A 25,348-nucleotide genomic window follows, 5' to 3' on the forward strand; every position below is an offset into this window, starting at 1 on the left:
CCCTTCGAGTGTGGGGGGACTACTGGAGAACATCACACGGGAACAGCTGCTCAACAGCTGTGTTTCGTTCTTTCTGTACATCTTTTGGAACGTTTGAGTAGTGTACAGGCATGCGCACACTCAAACAATCGGCAACCGGGCCCTCATTTCACCGGGCTGATATCGAATTAACTCTTCAATTGTTTTTGACCGTTGTATCTCTTGGGGGGAAAACGAAGAGGAAATAGAGAAATGTTTCATTTGGTGTCTCAATTCTCGAGCAATTTCTTAGATCAGATTAGCAAATAAGTTCTCATGGACGCATCCTCCCATCGGTTTGCGAAATGATACGTGAGGACGCGCTTTGCTTAATTTGCCAGCGTTATACCACAAAAAAGCGTCCCAAAAATGTTCCAACGCCCCATCAACGTCGAAACGATCGCGTCATCGAATGATTCCACCACCAATTCCCATTCCACCGGACACGTACCAAGGTAGCAGGCAAGCAGTAAACGCTGAGACATAAAGATCTTACAAACCATTTTGGTGTGTCCCTGAACTTTGCCGGCATTGTGTGTGAATGCCATATGCACGGTTTAGCCCCCCCCGAGAGATGTCTACATGTTTCGTACAAGAGGAAACACAATGCCTTCGCCACATCGCAAACTTGAAGCACGTGTGTGAATGTGTGGTACGAGAAAACGAGATTAATGGTGTAAATTCCAGACTACAACAAAAAGATGCACTCATTGATGCAGTTTGTTGCAGATTAGTCTGTCTTGAGCGAGCACTTCTGTGCAGCACATGGATAGTATAGCAAACATCAACATAAATTCATCATCAAAGCCTAGTAGATGTGCCAAACAATGGCGAGCATTCTTCTGTACACAAACATCAACGTTCAGCATGGGTTTTGTGTGATGGATATACGGAAAGGCACAAGCGGAAATTGTTGTTACAACTGCTCATCATCAACAACTATTTTACGAGTGGATTTTCTTGCAAGGTTTTCTAAGCAGTACTTCATTCATCCAGCTTAAATATAGTCACTGTAAGATTATTGATCGTTGAAGCTACGCATCATATCGAACCAGAATAGCTGTCGGGGCATTAAAACATACACAAAGTAAATAATTGTCAAATCGCTTATAAAATCTAGTACAGTACATCGCTTTAGGATTTCTATTTCCGTTTTCGGTACGTTCACCACCAACCATCTGCCAGCAGCAACCACAAACTGTCTGGAAAAGGAAACCGTCGGGCGACACATGAAGTGCAGCAATTGCGTCGTTTCAACCTCGGCTTCTGTTTGCATTAACTTCCCTTCTCTTCAGAAACATGCGCTCGTGTACACAAACAGTCCACCCCGCGTTCGGCGACCACAACGGCGACACGCATGGAACTTCGCTTCGCGCATGGCGGTGCACCCCTGTCAACGCCCTTGCACAGTAAGCGCAAACGCATTTCTTTGCTGCTGTGTGAGTGTGCGCGATGGATGCATGCTGCGCGAACGTTTCAATTATGCTCTTTTTTTATTTCGTTTAAGCTTAAACTCCAACACCCGTAGCGATTCGACATTATACAGTAGCGATGCCTCTACAGCTCGGTCTCCGGACGTCTTTGCAAGACTTCCATTCAATTAAATTAAATTTCCAAACCAATCGCAATCCATCACCAGCAACGGGTAGACCACCTTCTCCTCGCTAGAGTCATCTTTGTGGTATGGTTTTGCGCGTTGCACAACTTCCACCACAATAGTTTCGCTTTCGTTTAGACACATCGAATGTATAGCGTGTGTTGAGGCTGTTTTTCTATGAAACGATGAGCGAGCAACGCATCACGAAAAAGGATGATAAGATCGGATGATCATAAATCCGCTAAAATCCAACACCAAAGTTCGTCAGCTGCCTAAATACACCAACGAATACGTTTGCTTTTGGTCATCTTCGTTTAGTTTTTCGCTTCTGACCGAAACTGACGGATTACATGCGTTCCAGGTGGCACCAAATCGGAACAACCCTTCCTCCGAGGGTATAACCCTTTTTATTTTTCATGCTTTGGTTTGAACAAAAAGGGGTTGCTCACTCTGATGAAGTGTATGCTTAATAAACCTTCGTCTGGAATATGCAGATGGAGGGCAATTTTATCAGCACTATTAGCGTGTTTCATTTCCGGGTTTTTTCAAGAACGACTGAACTGAAGCGTAGTCACGAGGCATCGAAACGTTGGGACTTGTAACGCTTGTACCTTAATTAATTGATATAACGCTACGCGTGACGGGTTTAAAAATACAAAATAAATTATGAAAAGCAAGGAGCTGTTCGTTTGTAATGCATAGAAAAATCAGTAAATGAAAGTTGATTAGGTTTAATAATCAACAAAAACAAAGAGAGAGCATTCAACTATAATTTTCTTATGAAAATGTTAAGTTTCTTTAATTAGACAAGTCAATAAATATCAATAAAAAGCAAATAAAGCACATAAAATATGCTCCATTTAATTTCTATTTTCATTACCACTCCGTTCAACCCCTTCGCTTTGTTCCAGATGCACTTGCATTCAAGTAACAATTGAACCACACACCATTATCGGACGCGATAAGAGTTGAGTCATATCATGCTCAGTAAGAAACAAACAAAAACCCAGTAACGAACGTTACAATCGAACGTTTACCACATGAAAAGTGCTGCATTTGCTCTTATCGCGGTTCCCGTTACACACCACCAAACTGGTTACACAAAAGTCAACACATCGATGCCCTGTTGAACGTCTTTTCAACCATAACTTTCTTTGGACCACAGACCATGTACATTCTGAGTCCATCAGGAGCAAGCAGCAACAAGAAAGGCCAATTCAAAATAAGAAAACAACAGAACCTGTCCTGTCAAAGTTTGGGATCCTAAATCAATAAGAATTTTTTGCCTTGTTGAACTCTCTGTTTGTATGTACAGCACATAAAAGGTTCCTTCTTGAAAAAGGATTGATTTTCATACGTCCACTCATATGTTTGAAATTCGATCGACAAACACATAATTCTACCCTCCTCTTTTTGTTATATATTTGCGAGGTCAATACACAAAAGAATAATAAACCAGAAAGAAGATCTCCACCCAGAAGTTTAATACATATGCTAAACGTTCTCCAAAGCCGGGGGTCCGGCGCAGCAAAGCGAGCAAATCTCCAACCGGAGAAGGTTGCCCTTCGCCACCAATGTTTACAGCCAGGCTGATACAATTGCCGGCACGTTTCGCAAAGTGTGCTGCCTACTCGCGGCTTCACATACACATATGCTGTGGGAGAGACCCTCACGCGAGTACCTCCAACTTACGCGCACACTTAAACGTCTAAAGCTGATGGAGATCGTTCAGGGACGCCACACAGTCACCCTTTTTTTTGGTTGCTCGACTGCAAGTTCTTTTAGCACTTTTTGACGTTTTCTTATGCCGTCTTTCAAGTTCAGTTTCGGTTCCTTGCTTTCTTACACCTCTCACGAACGAAAAATTGAGGTCCTCTCCAACAAGACGAGGAGTTGGGTCCTGCGCGTCGGCAGCAACTTCGTTCGTGCTCCCTCTCAACCAACGAAAAAAAAAACTGGCCCAGAGGGCTTTGCAAGCGCATACACGCACACCGAGATACGTCCAAGGGAAAGATAAAAAGTATGCCCAACTTTAAATTGCATGTCTCTTGGCTTGCGTGTCGCGCGATCGAGGCCACCGATTTCGGCAACAACAACAAAAAAATCCCCACTTTTACACGATCTGCACAACACTAAAACCCACACACTCTTACAGTGATACTTGTAGGGAGGGTTTTTTCGCGTCATCCGAGATCTTGCCAGTTGCGGATGCTTTAGTATGAAACCTTCACCAGGTTATCCTCCAAGTTTCCCAAACCGAAAAAGGGACGCGCGAGCGCGCGCGTGCTTGGTTTGTTATTTATATCATACCGATTTTCGGCGACTCTAGACTCTATCCTCTTTGCCCCACACTCACCTACTGTCACCAGCCAGCTTCCAAACGACGCCCTACGTTCGTTACGGGAAGTTCCTGCTCCTTTTTGAGACCTTTTAACGTGTCGTTTACTCAGTCTAGAGCGGCTCGCTGTTTTTTGCTTGTTTTACTTGCTGGGACGGATTTTCTATTTTAAAATATTCTTTATCCACTCTGCAGCTACTCGTACGCTAGCCACTCACTAGCCGCTCTAGCGGCGAACCATTCATGCAAACGCAACGAAAATGATCTCGCTCACCACGATGACGAACACATGGGAACACATACAGACATGCACATAGGCACACATACAAACAAACACTCTCTGGTTGTGTATTTATTTTTGCACAACTTTATCTGAAGGCCCTTGCTGCAGGCAGGCGAAGGCTGTTGACTTCGAAGGTATTTCACACGAATAAGGCACCACTGGGTAGAGTAGATCGCACAAACGCTATCCTCCAACAGGTACAGACGAGCTGCACTGAACGCAAACCAACCAGCAACAAATAACTTTTAATAGGCTTTTGATCGAATGAAATCACTCGTAAGAATCAATTTTACGCATCAATTTTTCAATCTCATACAGAACCGAAGCACATTCAACCCCAGACGGACAATTAATCACTAGCATCCTTCTTCTTGCGCGCAGATTTATCGCCTCTGTTTTGCGTAACGCGCTCAGCTTCTTCAGACGATTTTTGCGTTAAATTCTTCTCGCACAAAACACACCATCCAAAACCGGCTTTTTCGAACACCTTACATTCGTTGAGCAGTTGTTGAGGATTTTTCGGGTATATCACGCTCTAAGGCACTAAAGGGCACCACAGCAGGCAAAAAAAAACTCCCCACTTCCAAACACTCCCAAGAACAAAACACCGGACCTTTTCGATCGTTGATCTTTGCTTCTTTTTTTTTTTTTCAATGCAAGGATGCGGAAGGATTTGTTGATGAAACTATTGTGCGGGAAAAAACCAGGAAAAAATTGGAACACACCAGAAAGGAAAATGAGGAAAAAACAACGTAAAACACGGAAAACAATCGAACTAGCACGAGATTTTCTTCAAAAGCGCGACGCAGATACGCGTGTAGCCGCGAGAAAGGTAACGAATAAAATGGCTAGCGCGTGCTGGTCGGTTTCGCCTATGCCGGGAACAGCGTTGCTGATCCCATAGTGCAGTCGAGAGCGTGATTGGGGCGAGGGAAAATCGAGAGATAAAAGTGATTGTTGAAAGAGAGCGTGGTTTTCGAGCACTTTATGTATCCCGCAGTCGTATTTTGTCCATTCTTTTTGGCTCAATAGTTTTGCGGTGTAGCATAAAATACACAAAAGAGAAACAAACTGTTTTTCCCACAAGAGCCACATTCGAGCAGTTGGTAGAGCGGCATGAGAGACGTTCGAGCAGTTATGTTGAGGAGAGGGAAAATTCTCTCTCACCACGCTTATACAGTGCGTACGAAAAAAACACCCATCTTAGCTATCAGCTAAGATGAAAGGAGTATCTTACTTTGAAGTTAATTGTAAGCAATACGGCCTGGCCGTCTTATACGAATAAAAACAAAATGATGCAAGCTATAAAGATCAAAAGCCTCCGAATGGCAAACAAATTAATATTCTAAATGCGACACAGATCAGTATAAAAGTAAGCAAATGCAGGGCTGTTACAGGAGTCTCAATAAAAAAAAACCGAGAAATCCGCGTCTCAATAAAAAAACCGAGAAATCCGCACAAATTTTCCACACGGCATTTCCTCCTTGGATTTTGCCCTATCCCGGGCATACTCGGTTTAAAAAAAAATTTATAGAAAAAGAGATCAAAAGTTGAGCATATCTAAATGCCTTAAGCACCCGTATAAAAGGTAATATATCTAGGGTTTTATAAGAGGCTAAGTTCGTCTCATCCTGCTTTTTCTTCGTTTGAATTACATTTTTCACTCTACCACACTACCAACAAAATCCGCATACTTTCTCACTTTGCTCGTTTAAAATCACATAAACCGTAACGAGAAGTTAGTCTGTTTTATTGTGGTATGGCTCTGTAAATCGTATTGAAAATTTCTGCACGAGACTTTTGTTGGAGTAGCTAAGAAGCAAATGAATGTTCAAAACATTTAATCATTTTTCTTACATCGCATAAGTATGCTTTCTTATTTCACCTAATAAAGTCACAATTATTGCAAAGAGAATTTAGTCTATTTTTTAATTGTGGGACTATTTGAACTGAGGTAAAAATAATGACGATTTTAGACATACTTTTGGATGCGCCGATGAAGAGCAAAATCGCCCGAAATTAGCGAATGTACTACTGTGCCCGAAAAATAAAGTGACTTGCGTTCTTTTGCGTTTTTTCTTAAATTGTTTTTTTATAAGGCCAAATGAAGGTCATCACCATCGAAGTAATCCCTTTCCGATGCAATGCACCTCTTCTACCTCTTCTCCCTCTCCTCGAAGCAGGTGAAAAACTCGAATGCTTGGATGTCCTTTAGTTCCGCCGTCGCTGCGGCTTCTTTCTAATCGATTGTGTCAAAACGGTGTCCCCGAAGCGACCGTTTTAGCTTGATGAACAGCCAGAAGTCGGCTGGTGCCAAATCTGGCGAATAGGGCGGTTGCGGAACAATATGAGTGCCAGTTGTTGCGAAAAACTCCCTCAAAATGATGGCTGTATGGGAGGGCACATTATCGTGGTGCAAAAACCAGCTGTAGTTTTACCACAAATTAGCGTTTGTTCTCCATGTTAGGGGCGGCTGGTTGTTCTTCTAGGAGATTAGGCATCCTAGGAGACTTTAATCAGCTAGAATGCGTAGGCCCTCCGACGAGACAAAGATTGGGGGAGAGGCCTTGCAATTGGCCACCTGGCCATGTCTACGTGACGTGCTCAACCCTGATCAGGCCAAGGAGAAGATACTCATGTATAGAAAAAACACAGAAAATTTCATATCGTCCAAGTAACTAAACAAACAAAACCCTATTATGACTGACCTCATTTGCTCATTAGGTTAACCAAATTAGAAAACTTATCACATACTCACACAGTACCCCAGTACACCAATGGAAGACGAACAGTTCGTCTGTCACCCATATAAAACGAATGATCTCTCCTACCAGATAAACAACTTACCTGCAGAAGAAAGAAAAGTGGAAGAAGAAAAAAAACAAAAACACAAATGGTTAGTTTTTATTGTTCACAGCTTCTAAATTTCTCACCCAACAAAAAGCGCAGCATGCGTGCGTGTGTGAACATATGTTTTAGGGAACGTGGAACTACCTTTCATGAGGTAAAAACAACACCTAACCACCAGAAGAAAAGTCACCCATTCCAGTAGCCAGTAACCGAGAGCCAGTGGGTTTTTGGGGAAGGTTTTTCATTGCGCAGAACATATCACATTACACCCTTGTCTCCGGTGTGTGAGATTTGGGGACAGTTTTTTTTTGTTTCCTCTTTTCCCTTTTCTTATTTATGCTCGTAAGGAAAACGCCCCCAACTGCTCGCCGGTTAGACACAAAATGGAAAGTCTTCGTACAACTTTACCTTTGGTTTGTGCCAGTATTTTCACTCTCTTTCAACTGTCGCCGCATTTACATGCGACGCTAATCCGTCTACACACGCTGCTGCCCGCCGACCATTCAAAATTATGTTGACACATTCTGCACCTCACCCGCCCGCCCAATGGGTGCAAACAATCCCCAGCAAATGCTTTTGTTAATTGCATAGATTTCTTCGCACGTAGTAACAATCGTTGTTGGACAAAGAATAGTGACCGTTTGTCGTTGGTGTTTTGGGTCTTCCGTTCAGCAAAAACCGCCCGTAAGAAGGTGACATTGACATCTAAGGGTAGGCCATCACACTCAACTCGTGGTCTTCTCGGTTCCGGTTGGTTTCCATCGGAGGGTGCTACCACCTTTATGCTTCTTTTTTCAGTTAAGAAATTAACCCTTTCGAGCACTCGATTCGTGGGATATTTGACACCCATACGCACACACCGCCATTTACTACGCATATTGAAACGCACCGAAATGAGCCGTCCGGTAGAGGATTTACAAAAGTCAAACCCGGCACAACAAAGTCAACTAAAGCTTACCAAAATCCAAAAAAGCGAAAGGAAAAGGTGAATCGTAAACGAATTGCTGGTGGAACAATTTACTTGATTTGTACTATTTTCGGCTGGCGATTTTAGTTTTTTCTTCACTTTTTATTAATACAAATCCAATCAAGCAAATCACACATCAGTTTCTTCGACGATTGGTAAACATTGCCTAAAACAACTCTCGTTGCCTCATATCGTCCAATGAATGATCGGGAAATGGGTGGCCATTATGCATCGAAACACGTTCCACTAAAAGCGGCAAGGTGCAATTCTCCTGCTGCACCTTCACCTGAGATGCCATGGAACCCTGACGCTCTGGATTGTTCGAAAGACACATTTTTGCATTCACTCTTATCTAAATTATGCGCCCATTAATGCTAGCTGTGTGACCAAAACCACAATCCACGCTTCTAGAACATTCGACAATTAAGTCATGGAAACATTTCCCCCCAAAAAAAAAGGCCTGTGTAAGCCGTCGTCGTGCGTTGCGATCAACATAATTTCACAAGTGATGCAAATGAACGAACGAACCCTGAGAGACAGAGAACTAACGGATCTAAAAAGGCACATGAAACATCACATACCACTTACGAAAACGGGACAGGAAGGTTATCCACGTCCATAGGGGTCAGGTAAGGAAAGCCGATCATTTAGACGACACCGGCCACATGAAACACACACACACTTCAGGTTCAAATTTATGCGACGGATTGCGTTTGCCGTTTTTTTTATTCGCTAATTTATTACCGATTAAATGGTTATCTGTATTGCAGATTTGATCAAAAATCTCTCATCGAGTTTTGTGGCAGAGTGTGGGCAAGGGATGTTTATTATGGATTTGCCATCATTGCATACTTTGTTTGCGGACTCACTAATATACCCTAATAAAATACACCTACTACCTACCCCCCTTTCATGCCCAAATGTGTGAAACCTTTAACGAAAGCTTCTGGAACTTTCTTGTGATACATGAAGGCAGGGTTTTTCGAGGGTGGGTGACGCAAGAGGGCCAGAAAATGCACTTCAAAAATTCTAGAGGCTGTAGTGACGCCGGAGGCGGTCTCGTGGCGTAGGCGACAGCGGCGCTGGTCTTTACACGACAGGACCGTGGTTCCAATCCCATCCGGACCGTCCTTCCGTAGTGAGGACTGACGTTCCAACTATGAGGTATTCGCAAGTCTAGTAAGCCATTTAATGACCGGCGTGACCTTAGAGATCGTTAAGCCAAGAAAAAGAAGTGTCTAAAACGGGCATATTTTCAGTCTAATATAGTCCGAGAAATAAAAGAGAAACACTATCAATAATGTTCATCCAATTAGACCGTCCCGACTTCTCAGGTCTATACATAAAATCAGAATAGCGTTAACGATGAGAAACATTGATAAGCAAAGACTCTTTGAGAAGATTCTTCGGTGGAAAGGTTTTGTTTTCTCTTTTCACCTAAATAATGTCCGACGCATGTTGCGATCTTCTCTTTTTAATATCAAAGTCGATTCTAGAAAAAGAAGAAGTTGGTAATTTCATAAACATTAAATCAAGTCCAGGAATGCGAAATTTCAAGCATAGTGAATACGTTTTTAGTTAGAGAAAACTACTATAACTTAGTATAAGATTCCTATTTTTGACATATAGTCCATAATCGCGGAGAGCTTTCAGCCATTTGGAGTGCAAATCAGTGTGTTGTTGGCTTTTGTGTGTAAATACATCTTATTTCTTTTAAATTTAATCGCACTACAATCGTATTGTATCGCTAATGTTTCTAGACCTTTTTACCAGCTATGTGATACTTTGACTGCTACAGACAAATACATCAAATCAGATGAATCAAAGTCTCTAATCAGCACACCTACATCACTTGGACTTATCCAGGCTTTGGAAGTGTGATTGCAAACTTCTATTTGTAAAAATATAATGTCATCCACCATTTGGTTTTCTACTTAATCCAAGAAGATCATATAGTTTTATCAGAAATTAGATACTGAAGTCATCAGCGGATTTAAAAAAAAAATATTCATCCAGAAGTCACAGCAAAACATGGCACATCAGCTCACCCGGCGAACCCTGCAAAACAGGATAAGCCGTCCCAAAGAGATAATTTAACCTGGTGCAATCCGGCGCGAATAAAACAAACGACCCGACGTAAGCCCCGTACGCAAAAACAACCACTCCACGCAAAGGTAGGTCCCACAGAAATTTATTGCCTCCTGTTGAACTTATCCAAGACCTTGAGCAGACGATCTTACCACGTCGCTTCCTTGGGCGGAGGAGATGCGGAAAGGGTGACCCAAACGAATAAAAGACCTCCCTTTCTAATGGGCAGTACTAGAACAGTCTTTTAAAACCGGTTTAGATTTAAATCAAACCACAGCCGAACAAGAAGAAGAAAGAAGAAAAATACCACAGAAAAAAACAAATATTTATCCGAAAGCTACCATTTTACTCGCGGAAAAAGAAAGAACAAAGTTTAAAAGAGTTTGCCAAAATGTTCACCCACCATCGAGCGTTTGTTACCGCTGACAGAGGAGAGCAGTGGGAAAGGGCATGCAAACCCCCGTGAAAGCAAAATTCGAAACGAAAACTTCAGAAGGAGGTGATGAGTGCGAAGCGTTGTTTGTTGCCGGCAGTCTGGCGGCGGCCTCCCTTCTTGGGTGAAAAATCTTTCCATCTTAGACGCCCCCACTGACTTCGGAAGCGCAACACGATCGCAATGTGAACTCACAAAAGGTGATCAAAATTGGATCACGAGCGTGCGCGCGATTGAAGACCAAACTTACCCGCTCGTTTGAAAGGTGCGAATGGTAGGCAAAAGTAGAACTCCATTTTCAACAACATCTCTCGCCAGCCGTTTACGCTGGAAAAGTGTTCGATGATCGTGGTGCGTCCGCTTCCTTCGCTGCCAATCCACTTGGTGGTGCATCATCTTTAACCTAAATCATGCAAGCGCATACCACCCCATAACAATTTTTCTCCGCACGCCAAATGCAACCATACCTCCCTCACGACTGAATGTCGGTGGAAAAGTGGGAAAATCGATGCACACATACACACTGCTCTGAAGCAGCTTGAATTGATCGAAGCACCATGAGCGGTCACTTGGTCAGTGAGGAAGTGTTGAAGCAAGGCTATTTGGTTCGATCCAGCCACTCATGTGTGCACCCATGGCCGGCGATGATGCAGATCTGGTGTTCAATTTTTCCATCAAGCCACAAACAGAAAATGCCGTTGCGACCGATCATCGATGATCATTCGTGTGTGCGCATCAAGTTTTTCCACGCAATCGTCTGCATCCCCTCCCGCGTTCTTGCTCTCCATTTTAATGCGTGACATATGTTTATGATCAGCACGCAGAGCATTTGTGCTACTGTTTCTTGTTTCTCGCACATCGGTTTTCCACTTGGCCCTTTTGGTGAAGAGAATAATATATGGTGATCGGTATTCAGCCATACCAGAGTTTAAAAAGGAAAGGGTCTCTTAAGGTGTCTTGTATTACGATCAATTTGTTTATTAAATTAAAAGTTTAATTAGAAGAGACGGAACCGTACGGCAAATTTCAACGGAAATAGAAGAAAAGTAGTCAATACAGTACAATACAATACAGTCACATTCGAAAATACTGCAAGGGATATGTTTGGTGTTATTTATAGGAACTGTATTCATAAAACGGCTATAATTAGGAACACTAGAACTACCGGACCATTCATTATAACTGGTCTTAAATTTAAATTAAAAGAAGCTTTAATTTTTTTATGGTCAACCATTTACTCCAATGGTTCTTTTACATGGCCAATGGGACGTTCATTTCTGTGAATTTAAATATAAATGAATACCTCTAATGTAGATATTAAATTGTTTGAAGGGTAATTCTACCTTGGCCAATCATTTTCACTTGTGCTTTGTCAAACAATAAACAGCGTGTTGAACAATGTAAAAAAGTCAAAACCTACTCTGTAAATCCCTGCAATATAAATCCCATGAAATATATTTTTTCCACAAATGAAATAAGAAATAAGATATATTTTTACAGTTTCATGAGTATCAAGCCTGGTGCTTTGATCATATTGCTGTACACTAGGGTTGGTAAAGTTCCTACTTTCATGTGAACTTGGACGAACTGCTTCGCTCTTTTTGATGAACTGAACGGAACTGAACCGATGAACCGTTTGTTAAAATGCCAGTCAGAATCATGAAAACAAATTGAATCATCCAATTTTTTTATAAAGAGTATATAAACTTTAAGTGGTCGGACATTCCTCTTCATTAAAAGCAGGATCGATTCGGGGGTTGATTTAAACTCACTGATTCGAAGCCTTTCATTTTACTTTTCAAATATTAAAGTTTTATTCTTACTTCTTTAATTGTGGATAATGGTTTTCAACCCGGTGAATTACTACTTTCCACTCAAAATGTTAAAAGAAATGCACTAACCAATTGCGTGGTATCGGCAAGTCTAGAAAGCCATTTCGATGGCCGGCATTACCTTAGACGTCGTTAAGCCACGAAGAAGAAGATAGGCGCGTATGAATTTAAAGTTTGAAGTTGTGCATTACGAGCTGTATGCCAACACATACAGCAGCCAGAATAATTAATGAGAACTCTATTAACTCAAACCTGAACATTGGGAAATTTGATCCATCTTGTATCAAACAGTTCAGCCGGCATAAGCAAGTTGATATTACAGACTTTCGGTGCAGGCTAATTTTGACGGTCAGTTTGTGTGGATTTCAAGTATTTTAAATTACAAGAACGAAATAATTATGTGTTTCTTCCAATCGTATTCTCATACTCTGTCCGCAAACAATGATGGAAGCTGTTTAGGATTGTGTACTCTGAGCTAGTATATCATCATATCATATAACCTGAAACTCTAATGACTGTCAGCTTTAACAACAAAAAATACTTTTAATTTCGCAAAAAATCAAGAAATTCCTTTTAAACGATTACAAACAACGGTAAATTAAATGATAATCGACTAAAGGGAAAATACCCTAAATAGGATGATCCAATCACACTGGTGTCATAACAACTGTTCACACTAATAACGGGTACAAGAAGCAAAAAAAAAAAGAAACACAAAACAAACGTTTCCAATTACTTATCGTAAAGGGAATAAAAAAGGTATAATCCTATTTTTGCTTCCCAAATGAAGGAAATAATCAACCGGGCCGGCTAAATGATCCACCGAGAAGGGCCTTTTTTGTGCCACACTCTCACAGAAACCAACGATGATTGATTGCTGGTACCGAAGGGCTTCGCGGTCATTGTCGAAAATCACCTTTTGATGCTGAACGAACGTGAACCGTGAAGACGATGGCGACTATGGAGATCCATTCTTGGGGATGGGTTTTTGTTATTGTGCTGAAGTCATCGAAATGTTAGAGAGTTGGTTTGTGAGTTCTTGTGGCACGTAGGGACACACAAACTGGGCAAGAAATTAATCACGCCCAATACGAGACGAGCGAAACTAAGCGGCGTGCAGAAAGAGAGAGAAGGGATAGCAATCATGCTATCCCTTGCTCTACACGGTATGTTAAGACAATCATTTCCACCAAGTTCCATTTCAACGATGGAATTGTGCACGAAGGGCTCGATGGAAGGGCCATGTATTTACCGTTTTACCGCACAACTCTTTAAAGCAATGATAATTTTTCACGCTTTACGTTGTCAATCAGCTCTGGTCAAGTCCAGCAGGAAAAAAAAGGATCGATTTGACACCTCCGGGTTGATGTTCAATAGCTGTCAAATTGAGCAACAAGAACCCGAATTCGTGCCTGACTCTGTTCAACAACGGGAGCGAAACACCAAAAAGTCCCGTCATTCCTGATGCAGATATTGTGCAGTTTGTGTGTACTGTTTTGTCGTGTCTGACCCTTTTTTGACTGTACCACACTTTGCTTTCATATTTCGATCGTTAGTGTATACAGCGCGGCAACCACGCGCTGCTGCGTAGGACGAAACTGTTTGAATAACGCGCTCATTGTAATGTCCACTCACACATAAAACTCGCTTCCATAAAAAAACATTATTCTCATGCATTTCTTTGAACCGATGATGGCCAACGCAGATGATGAAACCATCTTTCACAACCAGCAGATAACAATTCATTACGGTTCTTCGGTTCCAGTGTTCCGAAACGTAAAACCCACCGGCCATATGATGGACAACCAAGCAAAACTGAAACGCAAATCATCGCCTCTCTCCAGCCACCAGCCAAACAAAACCACAACAATCCATCGAAAGCTACGTAAAACTTCACTTCACTTAAAGGGAAAGGGTCCAGAGACTTGCACCCGGGCTCCCTTTTTGGAGCGATGGTCAAATTTGTATCGCTGAAAGGGCTCAGACCGATCGTCTGGCGATTGAATGCAGAAGCAAACTTTGAACCATTTTTCGCCCTTTAATAAACGCACAGGCACACTCGCGCACCCATCCTGACGATCGTGAACATCTACTCCAATAAAACGGGACCACTGGCCTGTGAGTGTCACATAATCAGCAGCGTGTACACAAAAGAGAACGGCCAAAAACCCTTTTACCCGCGGCATCATTATCAGCGGAGGCATTCTCCCTTTCACGTAGATGATTCCGGAGAGATGTTATCGGGGAACTATTTCTTGCTTGCGTATTTAAGGGCACGCGGGGGTCGTCGGCAAGGTTTGTCAAGATGAGAAGGAGGTTTTGTTTACGTCGCCGGTTCGCGTAAGAGCGTGTGATGCTTTCACGGAGAGTTCGGGGTTAGTTAATGCACGTACGCATCGATATCGGTTAAATGCCTTGAGGGGCATAACACGAGGACATCAAGATATGCAGAGTTCTTGGATTTTTTGGATACCGCTGTGATCTCACAACGAACTTCAGCAGAGCTGTGGAGATGTTGATACGCGCTAAAGAGCACCTGAAAAGAGAGGGACGTAGAGGTTCTACTCCATCTTTAGAACCCTAGATTAACTCTAAAGCATTTACCCGAAGGTCGTTTGTGATGACCAGTACCGTTTGATTTCCAGGCTTTCTCCCAAAAGGTAGAATTACATCTTGAACTCCAAAATCAAAGACACCGACCAAATGTGGTGTGTGTACTATGTTGTATTAATCCACGAAACGCATTTGCTCGAATGTTGGAAGCTACCAGCCCTAAAAGCTGAGGCTCTCCCTATCAAAACATTATCAAACACCTACAAAACCAATCTGCGCCAAGGTGCCGCCTCCAAACGATGCGCCTCTCTAATGGTATAACCTTCCACCCGGGAACGAGAAAGAAAAGCTCTATTCTTTATCTCGGCAGGGAATGAGCGCAACAGTACGCACGTGGAGAGTAACCGTCCGACGGTGAACCAGCCGGTTGCAGCCAGGAAGGCTAAAATTGATTCGTAATTGTCTACACCGTTTCGTTTGGTTCTCGGCAAGCGCTACAAGATCATCATCCGGAGGTTCCCCGCACTCGGTCCAAGCAGGTGGGCACACCGGATTGTTGGGATTGTTTCATCTTGTTATAATCATATTCTCATTCTTTCTATTGCTTGTTCGTTCCGCCAACACGGGACCAGCGTAGACACGCATCTCCACACGTGCCACAGAGAGTGGTCGGTTGAAAGCAAAGATTGCGGTCCGCCTAATTCTTCACGATACGCTTGCGGCGATTGGGGTGGATACAGAGGAAGTCTGCAAGGGTATCTTGTAGAACATGACTGCAATAACTCTCGCCCCAAGATGGTAGAGGGTTTGGGGGGTGTCTTGACACGAAAGCAAAGATATCACCTCCAGGGAGCTCTCGCAGGAACGCAATCGAACCGGTGTTCCGTTGATGAGGTTCCCTCCTCCTATTCTAACGCTACACACACCCAGACAAGATACCCTTATTTCGAACGGTATCAACCCTATCAATCCATTCCTGCCCGAGGCGCGCGGGTACACACACCGAGCAGGATACACGCCACATGGCGATCGGCAAGATTGACAAGTGTCGGATTAATGAAAAACGATTAAAAACTCCTCCAGGGTGAAAGTTCCCGCCGCAAGGAGCGACGGGAGTCGTAACAGGTTTCACAATCGATACAACGGCCACAACAGCACCCGTCAACACTGTGCCCTTTATCAGATCGGACACACCGGAGGCATTAGAAACATTGTTCCCGTTACATGACAGAACATCACCACAGTACCTGCTGATCATGAACTTCTTTCCCTAGCTTTACGCTTACTTCCAAATGGAAAGTGAGTTTTAAGCTCACTGTTTGGTAAGCTGGAGCGATCAGTTCCTCAAGGAGGAAGAATGTCGTGGAGTTTATTAAAGAAAAATGTTCTTTTATCTCCCATATCGCATCAATCGTGTTTTGGAACCATGTCGGCACTCTATCGATCAACAAATTTTCAAGCGTTGATTGGAACATTTCACGTTGAAATCAAAAATGTCTTAAGCAAAAGAGATAGCGCGTCCAAGAATTTCACCAACTCCAACATCCAATAGTTTCTAAAGCCCCTCATTTATATCTCACTCAACCAATGTGCATTGCGAAAATAGCTCATCAATGTGCGCTTTTCTCGAGTTAACCCTCTTTTGCATCCGTTTCATTTTCATACTCGATCATCCTTCTCTCTCTCTCTCTCTCTCTCTCTCTCTCTCTCTCTCTCTTTCTCTCTGTGGGAATAGTCTTTGGCCATTAAAATAAGCGTATGATTTATGGACAAAGTGTACGTAAAGAAGTAGTAATGTAAATCGAATCAACACCACCTCTATTAGAGCCATACGGATGCTAGCGGCGATCGACCGATTCGCCGGTCTCAATTACGCATTAAAATGAAATATCAATTGAGACTCTCGCTCAGGGGCCGCACACCACACCTCCCCCCAAACGGCACGTGCACCAAATCAACGAAGAGTTGAGCTGGCAGATAAAGCAAAAGCTCAAAACGCGATCCTGCCCGCAAATTGGTTCGGTACACGGACACGCTAAATGTATCCATATTTCACCTTACACACGCCAACGGCATATCTTTCTATTTTTTCCTTCCAGACAACACCATCGTTCGCTTAAAGGTAAGAGTTCCGTTTTGTTACATTTTTGATTCACGAACTGATTGGGGTGAATTTTTATCACCACATGAAGCTTGTGGGGAAGTATCAAAAAAGATTAATTTCCCTTTTTTTTTGCCGCAATATCGGAGCGTGGGTTGGTGGTCAGTTTGCTTATATATCGCAAAATTTCTTCACGCTTGTTCAACTGAGACCTTGCAAATCCTGTTAGTGGACGAAAAAACTCAAAGCTGAATGAATTTTTAAAATATGATCGAAAAGTGCAGGGTTTTCTCCTTTTTTTATAATCACCAAATTGACAGAGTTGCCAAATTAAAATGGCTTTACAGAATGATTGTAGTAGTTCCATTTTCATACAAAATGTCGTCAATTGCCTAACTTCTTGAAAAACTATTTTTTCCTCATAAAAATCTTCATTTAACGTTACCATATTTGATCTCCTACAATACAGTCTGAATCATCTCTGAATCAGTTTCGAAGTCCAAAATCGCAAAGTTCACATCACATATCATACGGACGCTAACTTCCAACCTTCAACGAGCCATGGAAAATGTTACGATTCAGAAATAAGAATCACCGTGAAGCAACAGACAACCGTAACATACGTGTTGAAGAAGACACACACCTACACACATGAAAGCAAAGCCAAAACCCTCCAACACCTAACAACGGGCCAGTGCAAAAAGAAAAAGTGATCTTGAGGGAGGACACGATCGCACCCGAACCATACTATAGACGTGAAGACGTGGCCTTCTCTCGCCCACACTACCACAGCAATGGGTGACTTGTTATGGGGTGGATGGTGGAAAAAAAATTCGTTTCTTTTAATTGACCATTTACGACAGTTTTTCCAGTTTTCTTTCCAACTGACCGACCCCCAACCAATCGCCGATGGTCAGTCACTGGTACACGGGCGCGTTACAAATGCAACCCGCACGAAGAGTGGCGATCGCGTTGTAGAAATGGATTTGAGTGGTACGACACTTTTGGCCAAATGCACAAACCTTCGGACTTTGGCCACACCGGGAGGCACATCGAACTTTAGGACACATTGGCAACATGCACACACAGTGCACGCAACTTGGTTGTTGAACTCCCTTTGGACGAACGAGCCTCGCCGTACAATTTTCACAATCAAACTCCACTATCTATAGGTAGGTGAGGTTTGCAGGGCTTAGGGAAAGACACCTGGTCACCCTGCGGTGACCATAGGGAACGTTCCAATTCAGCCAAATAACCCATGAAATGTAATAAAAGTGACGTGCGACAACAAGAAATGCCTGGTCGGTCGGCCGAAGGTGGAACGAATTTTAATCATTTTTCCACCCAACACATCATCCCGCCCCCTCAGGAGAATGGCTCACAGATTTTCACCTGCACCGCTCGTACATGGTCACATGATGAGTATGATGGCGAGGCATAAAAAAGGGCCGCTATTAAGCCGCATAAGGTCCCAAACAAGGGGTTAAGTGGTTGCCGCTGGCGCTCTGCAACAAATACAGCGGTGGAAAGCAAGAAAGCAGGAGAACGAAAGAAGGTGTCGAAGATCAATTAAGTACCGAGATATAAAAGCACCCATATTCCATTACACAGCACCACCACGAAGCAGTGTGCGAACTCTATTGGGCTCTAGCGTTGTGAAGGCGATACTATTTTTATGGGACTTTGCATTCCTTTCCAGTTCACCCAAGGCTTCAGGCCTCCGATTTGCTGAGATATTTGCGAACATATGTGGAAAACCTGCCAACCAGATGTGTGTGCCTTTTATTCCCTCTGGGTACATTTCTTCCCAGAAGACGTTCGCCACTTGCGATAAGGTGCAATAAAATTCGACACTCGTTATTCACTGCGATATGATCTCTTGGTAAAGTAACTCCCACAGATATAGAGGAGATTTCCTTGGAGAAATAGTACGCGGTGCGACAACCGACTTTCAGATATGAAGGCAGTAAAGTTGGATAGTCTCGAAAAAACAGATTTAAACTAAATCTAACCTTCAAAGTTAGTGCCATACGAGCTAAGTTGCACCTAAGGAGCTCATACGGTGTATGAGGTTTATTGTAACAGGGTCACAGGCCGTTCCGGTGGTAGAAGTGACAACGGCGAAGGTCTTCACATAGCAGGATCGAACTTCAAATCCCATCCGTAACCATTCCTCCGGAGTGAGGCCTTACTATCCAACCAAGTGATATCAACAAGTCTTGTAAACTATGCGATGACCACTGCGGTTGTTAAGTCAAAAATAAGGATACTAGGCCCACAATTCTGGACTATATTCAATGTATATATTAACACTAAATAATGATAACGTAGGACAGAGATGTGTTTGCTACTGCTGCTGCTTATACAAAATTTATCAGGATGTTCTAGGAATTTTCAAGACTTACAGTCAAATCCACACCTACGTCATTGGCTGACAGTCGATGGCCGGTTGCTTGAACTACTTTGCTATCATTTTAACGGCCAAACATTCGTACCGTGCGTATGTAAGCTTCTCTACCAAACAGCAACGCGGTGTACAATCGCGATCGTGTGGAAGTGAAAGTGTAATTATTTTAGAGTAACCAGTGGCTACCGATGGCCGGTGCGAGCTTTACCTTCCCCCAAATGACCCGGAGAAGAAAAACTGAGGCATAGTGGTAAAGCATCCAACTGAACGGGTATTTCCTTCCCTACAGCAACCGTACATACACACACACCGGATATGAAAAAGCAGCAAACCAAAACGATGTGGAACATTAATCTGGGTCGATGCAATTATCACAATTTTTATCGGTGCACACAAGTACAACAGGTACAATATGGCGTACAGAGGCTTTAGATGAGACTGATGACATATTTTTGGATCTTGTTTTCTGCAATAATGGCAAAAAGTGTCTATACTTCAACATCAATAACTCCTTCCCAGTTAAAACACTTCCAACTCTTTGCAATATTCTGGGACAAGATCATGATCTTCCTACGTTCCTTGGATTTCTCCAGAGATGCATGGACAACCCACCAACACAAAAAAGCGTACACATTGAGTGAGTAATGGTAAACATGATCATCTGAACATGATTCTCAACCCATGTTCATTCGCCTTCATTCATCAACGACGTATCATTATTAGGAAAATACTCCCCAGGGCCCGTACACAACTTCAACACCTCGGGGCAACACTACACCATTCATAAACGAAAATAAGATGATTAGACAGTGGGCCGATTGGTTTTAATTAAACGTCAACTATTATTTACTGCCTCAAATCAGTCGGTCACCGGAGGCGCATACGGTTGTCTTGTTTTGCACATCTTTTGCCGTGCTGGTGGTTCCGTTCGAGCCGACGACCTACATAGGTGCATGGTTCCGCAAAGATAGCCTTAAGGCTTACTTAATGGAAGCTATGTTCAGTCACTGACAGTCACTGATGATTCCGAGGCTTTAGAGCTCAAGGAGTTCATATTTAAGTTTGATATGTATTAATATTTAGCTCTTGTACCTTAAAGACGTAAACTCCAAAAGTTCAATTCTACCATTTCGTAGTTGGGCTCCCTCATATACCTGCCATCACTTTCAGCTAGCTGTAATCCGTTCCTTTCACTGTACTTGCACTGCATATCGATCTCGAACATTGAGCCAAAAACGGAATCACTTCCGAACTTCGTCGCTCTGAACCACTTCGTCACTGGACCACGCTTATCCTCGCCCGGCAGTGTAGTAAATCACAATTTATTACTACCGTGTGCTCCACGTTCCACAGCCTGACGTTGATTAGATCACCAGTATTGTGGGAGGATGAGATCTCGTCTGGTGCGAACGTACGTCAGTGATTTATGATGAGTTGTAGCTGCCGGTCATAAACAGTTTCTTCGCGTGGCGTTACAACACCTTCTCTAGCGTAGTCTAGTGTAACACTGTGGTATTCTACTGACTCTCTACACATATCCGTTCTCCGAACCTAATCGATCTTATAAATTTGTGAAAGTGTAAGCCTGTCTGCTTAAAGTTTGCAAAAACTAAATCCTCCTATGGCTCTGCTACAGTTTCAGTAATTAGAAAGGATCACGCCCTAAGGGGTCAAACTGCTTCCGTATTTTTGTGATTAGTCTATCAAACGAGCCTACCCTCCAGCGAGAGTAAAACATTAACCATATAAGGCGAAAAGCTTTACGACAATGTGCCTACCCGAAAGATCAAAGAAAGTGTTGCAAAACAACTAATGCCTGCCCAGACAGACTCTCTGCGCTTTTGATTTTTGGGGGAACTAATCAATTTCGTTCGTCCAAAACATTACTTTCTTTTGCTTCACCTTCTGAATGCCCCAAGGATGCACGCAAGATAAAGTCGAATCGGTCTTTTCATTCATCAACACCGGGATTGCCCATTTCAAGAAAGAAGACGAAAGACAGAGAGAGTCCGGAGCAAAAAAAAAACAAGTTTCGCCAACTAGGAACTACGCGATCAATTAACCCAACTAGGGCTTTTCGAGGGCCGGTCTCTCCTCGACCGTGGCCGAAGGTTTCATGGTTTAATCCGCCATGCGCTAAATTTGGCCGCACACGCAGTACCGTCCCACTCTGCTGGAGACATCCCGACCATGATTGAAGACCTGTTCTTGCCTCCTGGAGGGCATCAGGCGAAAGATATCAGCCTGTGTGTGATTGCAACCGGTTTTGGATACCGTATCGAATGCTCTAATCTAATTAAGCCACCGATCAAAAGCATCCCTCCGTGAGGCGGGCTTTTGTTGTTTATAATTGCCGTGTGAAAACGGGGTCACACCGGGGGGTGAGAGAGTTAGTGTGTGTGCAAAACGAAATGTGTTTCTGAATTTTGGGGCGTAAGAAAAACAGTTTCCAATTTGCTTATTATTCAATGCTCGGTAGTGCCGCATCCGTGGTGCACTTGGAAGCCGACTTCTTTCCTCGATGCAACTCCAAACACGCATGTATCATGGTCTTGGTCGCATTGCATCACGCCAATCTCCGGTCGGACGGATGTTCGAACGATCGTGATGCAATGTATGGGGTGCGTATGGTTTGTTTGTTTTTTGTTGCACCAAAACACTGTGCTCACATTTCTCCTCATAAATGTAACTAATTTATCGTGAACATGCTATAAAGATTATTCAATTGCGAAGGGCGTTTATTGAACGATATCAATAAAGTTAAATTACGTAATTTTAAAAAAAGCGATAGTAGAACTGACGCGACTAACAGGATCAAAGCTTTTTTTAAATTCAGGTAATATGATTTTATTCAATAATAATTATATAATAAAAAAATAATTGATTTGAAGAATTGAATTATTTTAATCATTCAATTGTATATTCTCAGCAATATCCTAACGAAGGAAAACGATTGTCTTCCAAATTGAATTTCCAAAAATCAATTCGTCCAGCCTTACACAACATTGTAGCCGAGTGATTGCATACCTTCTGGCGCATAACATAGTTTCGTTGTGTTTAGCCGAGACAACAACCATCTGGTATATTTTCTAATGCTGACGTTATTTTTATGCTTCTTGGGGCGTTACCATGCTTTGATACTTTTTGCTCGACGTAAATCTTCGATTCTGCCAAATGATTTATTTATATTTATGCCAAATTTAAGTATGTTTTTTGACATCTTAAATCATAACTATAACAAGCAAAATATCAGCAATGCCATTGATAATTTAAGAATCTCTGAAGAAACATGATTTGAAATCATATCCTAGAGTAGCGTTACTGTACTTAAATTTTTATTCATAGAGCATTTCAAATACGCTACACTATTCGTTATCTTGACTGTTAAAACGTTTATCTGAAGCAATTTTCATCCAAAAATAACATCCTTGTCGTTCGTCTAGCTTGTTTCATCTGGTGTAAACAACACTCGCCAACTATAACTGCCATTTATCAGTCTTCTCAACGAATCAACGTCATATCCATCACGTCCGTGCGGTGCTCCTGTCACACTGACATCGCATTCCGAGCACTAATCCCATAATATCATATATTCTACCGCCCACCGATGAAGAAACTCATCTGCTTCATTCACTAAAAGATGGGCGATTCGAGAGACACACTCCATAAACCGTATACATTTCAACACGAAGGCCCCAACTCGAACCGTAATTCTGGAGAACTGTCATCTCTCCCTCAACGACTGAGCACCCACCCGATGCAGGTTTTCACATTTTACTCATTTGTCAATATTTAAAAATGGAGCAAAACCATCAACTCTGTCGAGACATGGCTAAATTTCCGCTTCGAAGAAAAACATACAACAGATTCTTTCCCACAACTTCTATCATCACTCGGACCAAAGCCAATCTCACAACCAACATATTGTAATCAGCGAAGATCTGTTGGATGAGTTGGCCGTAACAGTAACATATCACTGCACTAACTACCATATTAGTGTCTGCTTATTCTCATCACTACAACCACCACACCAGACGTACGGTCACCAAACTGACCCAGAATTACAAGATCCCCTAGATCACAACAAACAACACTCTTTGGAAAACCGCTCAACTTTGTATTGTGACATAACGACGGACTCCATTGAGATGGTGTTTCCCTACTCGAGAGCCCATTACGTATGCATCACCGCGTTCGTTGGAGCAAGTACCTAAAATCCACTCACATCCAACATGCCATCGGAGCGGTACCGCACGGGTGCTATTTTAAGGCTTAAAAATTCCACATCTTCTGCCCCCCCAAAGTCACACACGAACGCACGCTGGAGCACCCTCTTAACGCTCGAGCACCGAAAAATAAAATGCATCGAGTGGCGTTAGTCCGCCATTCTACTTACCCCATGCTCTACTGCCAGCTTCTGCAGCTGCTCGATGCTCAGTCTCTTGGTTTCCGTAACCGACGGTACTCTGGCTACTCGGTTCTCCATCTCTTTGATCCATTGTCGCAACAAGCGCGGATCGCCGTAAAAGCGGTGCGTTTGTGCTGGTTTAAACAGTGCCTAAAATGGAAAAAAAAACAAATGCAATTAATGCTCCGCTCTCTTATCACTGAATGTAAAAAAAGTCCATTACCTTCCGGCAACAGTTGACATCATCCTCGAGGTCATCCCGAAAGACGGGGCCCTCGATCTCGCCGCGTGCCTCCCGACAGCTGTCGAGCAGGTTGGTGTCCATGATGAAGTTGTAGTTCGTTTGCAAGGCCGCCCAGAAATCGTCCTTGCCGAGCCCGGTGTTTGTGGTGCTGCTCTGCAAACTGCACGAGCTATGACTGTGCCCACTGCCCCATGATCTTCGCCACAGTTCTCGCTCTGTGTCGCGTTTTTTCTGCAATGAAAGAGCATAATAAGGACGTTGAGTTGTGCGTACTTTGTAGAATAAAAGGGTAACGCTACTCACTTTTAAGCTGTTATAAGGCCTATCGATGCGAAGCCTGTGTTGAGCCATCTCTGATCCCTCTGGAGGTCCCTGCGGTGGTAGCGAATTTAGTGAAAGCGATGGCTTGATGAAGCAGCTTGGACTGTTTCCCGCACTGCTGCTACTGTTGGTAGCTGGTACAGCTCCCGGTCCACCATTGACGGTATGTGTCGGAGTTGTCGTACTGCTACTGCTGCTACTTGACCCAGGAACTCCTCCCACGCCAGGGCCCGTTCCACTTATGCCGCTGCATACGTTACTGCTACTATTTACAATAGAATTAGGTGTCACTATCGTCGGTGAGGAAGCGGCCGAAGATGATCTGTTCGTTGTGTTGCTGATGTTGTTGCTGTTGCTGCTAGTGGCTGATGACATGTCAATGCTGGGTGGTTTCATTGCTGTCCTCTGCTAGATTCTGCCCACCTTCAAATGACACTATCGTTCACTCCACTCCAGACAAACACACACACAAACACGAACAAAATCTGGAGAACTGGGATGTCTCACGCCGCTTCCAACACTTGCTCCGCGCACTCGGACGACAAGCTTCTCAGTTAATTCCAGTGCCAATAGGATTGTAGCAATACGTTCCACGCTTGGTTCCAAACCTCTCAGTGGCACAAGAAGTGGACCAGCGGCACGCAGAGCGCTCGACGGGAATACTGCGACGCAACCGACATGTTGACTGTCGAGAGTTGCTTTTGTTTGCACGCCACAAAATGAATATTTTCTACGTGTGGAAAATCTGCAAATAAATATAAATATGAAACTGTTATTAGAGCATGATCGTGTACATCAACTTTGAATGACAACAAAAGATAATTATTGTTCCAAAAAACACTTCTTGATACCCTAACCGATCCCGATCGAGAAGAACAGATCGACAACAGATCAAACAGACAGCCAAT

General features: G+C 43.1%; 1 protein-coding gene across 1 annotated transcript in view; it reads right to left on the reverse strand.

Annotated features, from left to right (window-relative positions):
* LOC126563751 (klarsicht protein) overlaps window positions 1-24,870 on the reverse strand; it is a 129,702-nt gene extending 104,832 nt beyond the window's left edge. The window contains exons 1-3 of the mRNA XM_050220450.1: window positions 24,423-24,870; window positions 24,099-24,350; window positions 23,864-24,025 (exon numbers count right to left, since the gene is read on the reverse strand). Coding sequence (XP_050076407.1) covers window positions 23,864-24,025; window positions 24,099-24,350; window positions 24,423-24,836 — 828 coding nt within the window. The 5' untranslated portion in view covers window positions 24,837-24,870. The remainder of the gene's footprint in view (window positions 1-23,863; window positions 24,026-24,098; window positions 24,351-24,422) is intronic.
* Between the last annotated feature and the right edge of the window lie 478 nt (window positions 24,871-25,348).

This window comes from Anopheles maculipalpis, chromosome 3RL (genome assembly GCF_943734695.1).
Source record: "Anopheles maculipalpis chromosome 3RL, idAnoMacuDA_375_x, whole genome shotgun sequence".
NCBI classification, from domain to species: domain Eukaryota; kingdom Metazoa; phylum Arthropoda; class Insecta; order Diptera; family Culicidae; genus Anopheles; species Anopheles maculipalpis.